At 42.5% G+C, this 10619-nt stretch overlaps 2 protein-coding genes across 10 annotated transcripts in view; both read left to right on the top strand.

Annotated features, from left to right (window-relative positions):
* The window catches only part of LOC127065470 (CCR4-NOT transcription complex subunit 6-like), a 519140-nt gene that overhangs the window by 187994 nt on the left and 320527 nt on the right, over positions 1-10619 (top strand). The gene's annotated exons all lie outside the window — the stretch shown is intronic.
* LOC127065467 (probable serine/threonine-protein kinase DDB_G0267686) overlaps positions 4029-10619 on the top strand; it is a 7129-nt gene continuing 538 nt past the window's right edge. The window contains exon 1 of the mRNA XM_050997843.1: positions 4029-10619. This exon is cut by the window's right edge and continues 538 nt beyond it. Within this exon, the coding sequence (XP_050853800.1) occupies positions 4753-7086 (2334 nt within the window). The 5' untranslated portion in view covers positions 4029-4752 and the 3' untranslated portion in view covers positions 7087-10619.

Here is a 10619-nt window from a genome sequence, read left to right as displayed (position 1 = left end):
CTTTTCTCTTTTTTCCTTTTTTATATATACATATGTACACGTATACGTATGTATCGTTCACTCGATAATACTTCATATAGAAAATATTTAACACTTTCGAACACTTTTGGACGCATCGAAAAAGTGCTAACAACGTTGGCTCCGAGCATCCACCAACGAGTTAGATGGATGGTTCGTGATATGAGCGGTCTGCATCCGCATTACGGCAGCCCAATTGAACGTGCCAAAATGTCGAGCGGACTGGAAATATTCATTAAATCGAATCTCTCTGGTTGCGCGTTTTGCTCTTATTTAATTTATGTCCCTCCGATTTCAGCGAAAAAACTGCAATATCTATCTCTCTACCTCTCTCTCTTTCTCTCTCTCTCTCTCTCTCTCGATCTGTCCAAGTCGATGTATATAGCATCGGAGTTCGTGCAATTATCGGACTGTCAGCTGACAGTTCGAGTCGACGAGTAATAACGCGCGAAATCCGTCCGATCTTCGATGGCGAATCCTTCCGCATTCAACTCTCTCTCTCTCTTTCTCTTCCCTCTTTTCTTTTTCTTTTTCTAGGCCAGAGAAGAATTTAAACGACACGACACCTTGCCGCGCACTTTTTTCATTTTACCACCGACCATCGACCGTTCGCCTTTCTCTTTTCTTTCTTTCTTTCTCTCTCTCTCTCTCTCTCTCTCTTTCTCTCTCTCTCTCTTTATATATATATATATATTTCTCTCTAGCTATCTCGTTTAACGATTAACGCTTTCTAGGACGAAGACGACGACGGAAAACGAAATACGTTCACGTTTCTCTCTCTCTCTCTCTCTCTTTCTCTTTCTCTTTCTCTTTCTGTCTCTCTTTCTCTCTTCCTTTATTTCCTTTCCTTCTTCTTGAGAGTATTCGCAGGCAGTTGCACCATAGAACGTCGACCATAAACTTGCGAACAATCACGGTAATGGATACCTTCTAGGAAAAGTTATTGCCAAGCCGGTGTAATAATCGGTCGCCCGCAAGGGAACCACCACCGTTCGTGGGTGGTGGGGGTTTGAAAACGGCTTGGGAAAAAAATGGGATGGATAGCCTGCTACATAGATTTATTATAACAAATGTTCGTGCAATTTTCTGACGTATTAAGAAAAAAAAAAAAGAAGAAAGAAAGTAAGAACGAAGAGAAAAGGTTTCGATAGTTGCATTCTTTTTTTTTTCTATTTTTATTCGTCCCGAGACGAAATTATCGATGAAAAGTAAATCTATCCTCGTTGATCGTTGATATTTATTTAATCGGTGATAAATATGCGAAACGAACGAACGGATATTATCAAAGATTAGAATATCATTTTTGATTATTCGTCGTGTGGGAGCTTTAAATTTCGATGATTTCGAGTTGAGATCGTTTCGATAAAAGGATGGCTAACATTCTTTCCATAGTTTCATCAAACCGGCAACGGTTTAACAACAATGGGGCGCCATGCGATAAAATTGGAACACAATCGCAAAACGCGTTATCGTACTATGCGCATCGCGTAAAGCGTAACGTAAAAATGAGCTTGCAACAATTACTAACGGTACGTGTCGTCGGAAGATCGAATAGATCGATAAAGCGCGAATGATCGTAGTAACCACGTCGACGATAACTACGAGCTCGTAGTACGTAGCTAGCTACGTAGTTAGATATGTATGTATGTATGCATATATGCATATATGTATGTATGTATGTACGTACGTACGTATGTATGTATGTATGTATGTATGTATGTATGTATGTATGTATGTATGTATGTATGTATGTATGTATGTATGTACGTCAGTCGCGCCATTGCTGCTGGTAGCCATCGTTAGCCCCGTTTTTCGATGCAATTGAATCTCTTTGGAACGTCATCGGCGAGACAATATTTATCGCGAGTCATTCTCGCGAAGGCAACGATCCTATTACGGCGATCGTGAGTCCGGAAACGCAGCCGTTCCGCGTCGCTCCGCATCGAGTGATTTCGTGAATAGCCAGCTCTTCTCGTGGATTATACCGAGCGATAAAATGATTTATATTTTAATCGAACGGACGAGTCATCGTTGATGCAATGGAGATCAGCGGAGGGAAAAAGAAAAAAGACAAAAAAAAAGGATCAAAAAAAAATAACCAAAAAAATTTTTTTTCCTTTTTTCTCCTTTTTTTTTTCTTCGATCGAGATGATCCATCGTGTAAAGAGAGAGAAAGAGAGAGAGAGAGACAGAGAGAATATAGATGCATTGTTGAGAAAGTCTAGGTTCATTGTGGCATGAGAAACTAAAGATGCTAGTGGTGCGAATATTCTCGGATCGTTTCGTAGCGTGCCGCGAGCGATTGATGACTTGTGACCTACTTTTAAGACTCGTGGCCTCGATGGGAGGGTGCCATGCCACGATCAAAGATATCGTTCTTTCCATTCTTCCTTCTTTCTTTTTTTCTTCTCTCTTTTCCGTCTTCTCCCTCTCTCTCTCTCTCTTCCTTCCTCCTCTCCTCCCCCCTCCGCCACACTCACCTTTCTCTCTTCTCGACGCTTTCACATTAGCTCGTACCGACGTCAAGTCGAAACATAATCGTTCGTGAATCATAATCTATGCCTAGGTTCGATCCGCTCGGATCTATCGATGTTTTAAAAAAATATATATATAACATTGTTATCATTGTTATTACATCCATCGTATGATACTCTCGTTACGTTCGATCCGTGAGATCACTCGGTCACTGTAGTTGAATCTCTCTTTCTTTCTCTCTCTCTCTCTCTCTTTCTGTCTCTCTGTCTCTCTGTCTCCTCTTTCCCGTTCTCAACGTAATTTCAACTTAGAGTTTGTCTTATTGTTAGCGTTCCCGTCGCAAACATCACAGACTGCGCAACCGGCATGAAAGTCACTATTTACCAATCACATCGAGCAAAGTAGCGAACCCGAACTCGTCCCAGCATGACGAGCTTTCTCGTCATTATCGTACTACTCGTTTCCGAGTGCCATCGAGAGGTATTACTTTAAATTTTTTTCGTATACACGGCGATCCGATGATACTAGGTGGCTATTTGCGCGGAAGAGACGATGATACACGTCCTACCATTGGAATAAATTGGAAACACGATCGAGAAAGTGGGAGAGAGATAGAGATAGGGAGTAAAGAGTGGAAGAACGAAGAGCGAGAGAGAGAGAGAGAGAGAATAGAAAATGTATAACAAAGCAAAAGCCATTTCTTCTCTTTCTCTTTCTTTCTTGCTCTTTCTTTCTTTCTTTCTCTTCATACTTTCTTTCGTTCTTCGAAGATCGGACGCAGACCTCCCGGTCGTCGAATTTATTAAAAGTAATCGCACGGAACGCAAACAATAGCCTCGAGTCTCGCATAGAGCAAAGCCAAGCAAGCAAGCAAGCAAGCAAGCAAGCGAGTAAGCAAATATTCTTCCCCCTTTCTCTACTATCAAACTCAATCGTCGACTCCTTATCGCTAACCCTGCAGCTTTTTTACGAGTTTTTTCCCTACGAAAGGAAAAGCGTACTTGAGTTTATCTTTCGTAGACGCGTCGAAAGTCAAAGCCGTTTCGACTGGAACAAATTCGTCTCGCGAGAGATGTAGGTGTAGCTTCGATACATACATACATGTATATATACATACACACACACACACACACATATATATACATATACATAATTCGTCGTTGTATCCATGGCCGGCTTTCTCCGATAGCTCGCTAAATTGTGACGCTGTCATCCGGAGGAAGAACGACGTTTTCTGTGTATATATATATATATATATATACACACACACATATATACACACATATCTATATATGTATACAAATATATATATATATATATATATCCATATACACATACATAAGTTGTATACCATGAAGTTTCGTCGAGCCGCTGTATCGTCATGAACTAAAGGAGGAGGCGGTAGCAGTGGCAGCAGTAGAGTAGAGGTACTACGGTGGTGGTAGTGGAGGTGGTGGTGCTGGCGGCGGTGGTGGTGGTGCTGGCGGCGGCGGTGGTGGTGGTGGTGCTGGTGGTGGTGCTGATGTTCGAGTTAGGGGTGGGGAGACCTCCACGTCGCAGAGACTCGAAAGAGAGAGACGGTGTAGGCGCGCTCGACCGAGCTAGTCTCTCAGTGTCGTTCCAGCCGTGGCTTCGTACGGTAGTAGAACGAGACTCGCGTCGAGATATCTCTGTCCACGTTCAAACTCTTTCGAGGATTTTCGCGATCAGTGGACGGATATCGTACACGCGCACGCATCTCATTACACACTTTCTCTATCTGTCTGTCTATTTATCTATCTATCTATCAGTCAATCAATCAATCAATCATTTTTTCTTTTTCTTTTTTCTCTTTCCGTTTTCGTCTGCGTTATCTCGGTATCTTTTTTCTGTCTTTCGTTTTTCGTCGATTTCTCTTTACACTCGTCGAAGATCGTTCTCGATCGGAGTGATCGAGTATATATTATCGGGGACACATGCATCATGGGCTAGATCGAGTACACTTGGCTCTTGGAGATGCCGAGAGGAAAGACGCGTTCGAAGAAACTGGGTCAGTGGTGTTGAGTGTTCTGTGATCGTTTATTTCACCGGTGAACGAAAAAGAAAAATATCAATATAAAAAGAGGAGAAAAAGAAAGAAAGAATTAAAAACGGGGGAACGAGGTTTTTTTTTTCTTTTCTTTACGAAATAAGACGTGAAATGTGTCCGACATTGAGCTAATATACCGGAGAATTGGTGAATAGGGTGATAAGGTTCGATAAGTAGCCTATTATTGTAAGATGAGCCCGGGCTCTCAGGGCACCCTGGAGGTGGAGCGTTACATCGGTAGCTGTTTGATATCGTCGAACGTTCGAAACGGAGCGCATAAGGCGATCCTTGGGAAGAAACAGGATCAAAACAGTCTGCGTGGGAAAAATACTAAAGTCTGTTACGGTGGACAGAATTACGGTAGTGGTAACGAGCAATGCTCGATGCAATACGGCACTGTTTCCGGTGGTTGGGCGGGTGCTCCACTGATTTCGATGACGTCCAGTCCTCGTAGATGTAATCAAGGTTTGTCACCTTCGTTGGGACAACAACAACAGCAACAGCAACAGCATCAATTGCAAACGCAGCAACAACAATCGTCCCAGCAACAGCAATCGCAAGCTTGCGAGCAGCAACAGCAGCAGCAGCAGCTGAACGGACACCTGCACAAAAGTCCCCTCTCCAGACTAGCCATTCACACGCAGGGAGCGCCGTTGATTCTCGCCGGTCGATTTCACAATCGAGGAAAAATACACGCTGGCAACGCCGTCGGCCTCGGCAACGGCGTTCCCAGCAGCAACCTCGCGGTTGGTGGTTACGTCCATGCTAATGGAAACTCATCGGCGAACTCGATGAACGGTACGATGAACAGTACGATGAACAGTACGATGAACGGTTCAACGAGCGGACCCACGCGATGTCCAGCGCCACCGCGACCCAGGAGACCGATGGAATCTACGAAAAAGGTTCAGGCAGGAAATGGAAAGGGGGATTGTTCGAACGTATCTAAAGATTCTACGGGGACGAATATCGCGAATATCGATTCGTTGAGTATCGCTAGCGACGAGAGTTCCGGCTCGAACAATTCTGAGAACAGTCTACCCCGAATCATAAAACCGCGGAAGCGTAGAAAGAAGGATAGGAAACCTCCGAACGGAGGGATAACAACGTCATCGACGGACGGAAGTACGACGACGACGACGACGGCGACGACGACAACAACGATGACGCCGGCGACGACGGCAGCGACAACGACGATGACGACGACGACGACCACGACGACGACGACGAAATCGGATGAACCTCAACAGCAACGAACGAGTCCTAACGCCGTTAACGAACAGTCAGGCGTCGTCATGCCGTTGAAACCTTACGTATCGTCTAGCTGTTACGATCATCAAAGATACGAAAGTGGATCGGTTCAACAAAGAAACCACAGAAGACCACCGATCGGCAGGGAAAGTGTTTACGGCTCTTGTCGGGCGCAGGTGTCCTCCGTGCAGGCCATTGCCGACATCAGGCAACAGAGGTACGCGCATCGGCACGTGCAAGTGAAAGTGCTGGACGACAACAGAAACGTCGTCGTGCCGGGCACGATGCGAGCGATTCAGTCGAAAGCTTACAGGCCGCACAGTCATCATCATCACCATCATCACCATCATCATCACGTAGTTAGCAACAACAATAACAACAGCAACAATAACAATAATAACAACAGCGTCGCGTCTCGTTACGTACATCAGGATTACACAGACGCAACTGCGAATTGCGAGGACGGTTTTACCGACGGATTGGGACTTTGTCAGTGTCGTTATTGCGATCCTTCCGGATTGATTTGGGACGTAGATCAGAACGGATATTCCCCTTATTTAACCGCACCAACGTGTAACGATTTTTGCCCTGCTAATCACCAATACCCTCAACAGACCCCAACGATGTTTCTGTCGCGTGGCTCGTCTCTCGGTTGTCAAGATCGACAGCAACACCGACATCAGCATCAACACCAACACCAACACCAACATCAACATCAACACCAACATCAACAGCAACAGCCAACGATCGAGAGATTATTCGACGCGGAATGTCCGCGTTTAACGCGTCCGGAACGCGATGCCTCTAGCACGGTAATCCTAAGGCGTAGCTGGAGCGATCCGACTAGCTACTTCAGCGAAGAGATTACCGCGCCCAGTAGAGACGTCGGCGTGATCGGTGACAGAGGTCAATCGGAGAACGGCAAACGTTGCGGAGGAACGTTTTGGCACGGTGATACGACGGCATCCGCTGGCATGGCCAACGGCACACCAAACGTATCTTCATCGAACGGTAACTTGGGTAATTCAGCTAGCTCGCCCTCTTCTAAGGGCCTCGAGGTCTCCACGGAAATTGTTACCTCGCCGAACGGGCATCGGGACTTGGAAATCAAGTTTTATTCCCCATCGCCAAATGCACCGTCGGCAAATGCGATCGAGGAAGACAAGTCGTCGATATTCGTCGAGGAGGAAGAGGAAGATTTCAATGATATTTGGAGTTATCACGAGTCGAAACTGCAAAAGGATTTTCGAAGTTTGTTACAAGCGGAAGAGTGAATAGAGAGAGAGAGAGAGAGGGAGAGAGAGACAGAGAAGAAAAAATATTTGACGAGCATCGATCGAACTTCCATGTTTTATTTACCTTTAAACGTGAGACATGTTGATGGAGAAAGAAACGGATAAAAGGAAAGAAAAAGAGAGAGAAAGAGAGAAAGAGAGTAGAAATGAAAGGCCTGTTTCAAAGGGGCCACAAGAGAAGAAGATGCTCGACGAGACTCGACGTAGGTTGCGATCGTGAAAGCCAGTAACGACGAACAGAGAAAAAGCAACGAAACGACGCGTGCCGAACGGCGCGAAGGAGTAGTAGTCGCTTGGTGGGGAGGAGAGAGTTCCTCCTAACGGTGCAAGTAGTATACACGTAGTGTACGTGACAAGCCTACACGGAGAGGACGGATGACGATGACGACGACGACGACGACAACGACGAGAACGACGACGACGACGACGACGACGAAGACGACGACGATGAAGACGAAGAGGAAGAGGACGAGAAGGAAGAAGAAGAAGAAGAAGAAGAAGAAAAAGAGAAAGAGGAATACGACAACGACAACGTTCGTTCGTTCGTTCGTTCGTTCGTTCTTTCTTTCTTTCTTTCTTTCGTTCTTTCGTTCATTTGTTGGGAACTTTTCGTCGTAGCAGAGCGATCAACTTTGACCTCCTCGAGAGAAGATATAATAAAAAAGAAAATCGAAAAAAGAAAAAGAAGGAAGGATAATACATACGAAACATATTTATACATACATACATACACATACATATATATATATGTATGTATGTATGTGTATACGTATATTTATACACATGTATGTATATATGTATGTATACATTTACGTATACATATATGTATAAAATCCTTGTTTATGTCGTTAAATTGTCATTGTGTTATTCGAAAAGAAAATATAAAACAAAAAACAAAATGGAAGAAAAGAGAGAAAGAGGGAGAGAGAGAGAGAGAGAGAAAAAAAGAGCGAACACTTTCCGAGAAGAAAACACTTCGCTTCGACTTTCACCGTTAACGAATCCAAACGAGAACGAAACGGTGTTTAAAACGTGATCTAGTGATTAATCGACGAAACGATTAAGCGAATGGTCCGGAATCGCCCCAAGAGGAACAAACGCGCAGCCTCGCCTGTGTCGCCGCCCCTCCCCCCACCCTCTTAACCCTCTCCCCGTCCTTTTCACCCTTTCGCCCTTCCACCCTTCCGAGGATTCACGAATCGCGTCGAGCAGTCTGACCCCTCTATATACTATTTTCTCGGCACACCTTGTTGTCTCTTTGTTGTGCAAATTGTCGATCTCTCTGCGAGGGAACAAATTAGACGTTTTTTGTCCGATCGTTCGTATTGGTTCTCTCTCTTTTTTTTTTTTTGTTTTTTTTTCTTTTCTTTTTCTCCCTACTTTTCTTTATTTTTCCGCTTTCCCTATTTTTCTCCGCTCGTTCTTTCTATTTTTCTTATTTCATTAAGTTTTTTTTTTATTATTGTTTTTTTGTTCTTTTTTTTTTTGTCCATATCTTTTCAACGCGAGGAAACGTTTTCGTACTGTACGTTTTTGTTCAGTGTTATTTTTTTTTATTATTTTTCTTTCTTTGTTTTTTCTTTTTTGGTTTAGTTTTTCTGCGAGCAAGTACGAGAAGAGATCGCTGACGACATTCGAAAGTCGATTGATTTCGTTTTTTGAGATCGATCGGAATTATTTATCGGAAGGGTGGATAGCCTCGTAGCGTAAATTATCGTCATCCTGATCGTTCAGGTGTCACTCGCAAAAAAATATATATATACATATATATATGTATATGTATGTATGTATATATATACGCATATGTATATGTATCTTACAATTAGAATAAAAGGTCGGCCCACGGATTTACACGTGTATAAACGTAGAACGTAACGTTTTCAAACGAATCGATCGAATCTAATCACATTAAAGGTGACGTTCGATCTTTTTCGTAAGTAAATCCGTGCCGGACGATTTCCGATCATCGAACTTTTGCGACGAGTTCCCGACGAATTCTCTCGAGATTTTCGCCCTTTTCTACGCGCCTTACGAGGATAAAAAGAAAGGGTTTGTATGTTGCGACAAAGATAGATAGATAGACAGAGACAGAAAGAGAGAGAGAGAGAAAGAGAGAGAGAGAGAGATAAATACAATGAGCGCGTGTGTGTATGCGTTTGAATGTGTGCGAGTAAAAGATGATTTCCTTTTTAAAAACGCACATAGATGCACGATTAAATCTTTAATTCGTTTAGATCGTAAGTCTGTAGATCTTAAGACGCGACCCAACTCTTTTAGATCGTCTCTGTTGTCTATATGTGTACGAAAGTCGTTCCCAAGAGAATAGGAAAAAAAATAGAAAGAAAGAGAGGGAGAGAGGGAGAGAGAGATATTTGATCGTTGTTGTTGATGTTGTTGTTATTATTGAAAAATTGAGAAAGTGAGGAAATTCGATTGAGGGCAACGTACTTATAAGTTAACTCCACATATTTCTCTCTCGCTGATTCTCCAGGATAAAACAAACGTAAAGAAAGGAAAAAAGAGAAAGGTAAAGAGGAAAAGAAATAAATTTAAGAGAGAGAGAGAGAGAGAGAATGATCGTACGTACGTAGCAAGTTTTATTGCTAAATAAAAATAATTGTAATATGATGATCGAGGGAAAAAAATCGTTTATATTTCGTTGGGAACTCGCGATTACGTGAGTTAAAGAAAATTAAAGGAATATGTTAAATTACGAGAGGAAAGGGAAAGAATAAAAGATTGAACGGAACAAAACGAGAAATATAAATAAATGAACACGAATGAATGAATGAAGGAATGAATGGATGAATGAATAAATAAATAACATGATGAAAGCTCGAACTTTTTTTTCGAGCTTCGCCGACGAAAAAAATAAATACATTAAAAGTTAAAATAAAAAAAAAAAGGAACAAAACAAACGAAATTGATTGAACTCGTTTCATTTGGGATACGTACGTACATGGAAAAATATGAAAATAATTGGTCGATATATATATATATATATTTTTCACTTCTCGTTTCTTACGTTTTCATTTTGTTTTTTCTTTTCGTTTCTCTCCCTTTTACATTTTCGTCGATAATGGTCAGTTTTTCTCGGCGACGATATTCCTGCAATTAGCGATTAGCTTCGAGGATGAGCTTTATTATCGGAAATGAGAAATTCATTTTTTTTTTCTTTCACTTTTTTTCGACGTTCTTGCAACTACTGGCGAATTGTCACTCTCTCGTATTTGATGTCGCTTCTTCTTTTTTTTATTTTTTTTTATTTTAAACACATAATAGAGAGAGAGAGAGAGAGAGAGAGAGAGAGAGAGAGAGAGAGAGAGAGAGAAATATGCATATATATACATATATATATATGTATGTATGTATGTATGATATGTATATAAAGACACACGCATACACGCAGAGACAGCAAACCTAATAAACGTTGCGATTCCGCTTACGTATCCGCGCTTTTCGCTTTCTGATCTCCGAACGATGGAGGAAAGAGGGAAAGAGACAGACAGATA

The sequence above is a fragment of the Vespula vulgaris genome, chromosome 8, assembly GCF_905475345.1.
Source record: "Vespula vulgaris chromosome 8, iyVesVulg1.1, whole genome shotgun sequence".
Lineage (NCBI taxonomy): Eukaryota > Metazoa > Arthropoda > Insecta > Hymenoptera > Vespidae > Vespula > Vespula vulgaris.
The sequence above is the reverse complement of the archived record's forward strand: the minus strand, read 5'-3'. Positions and strand labels throughout refer to the sequence as shown.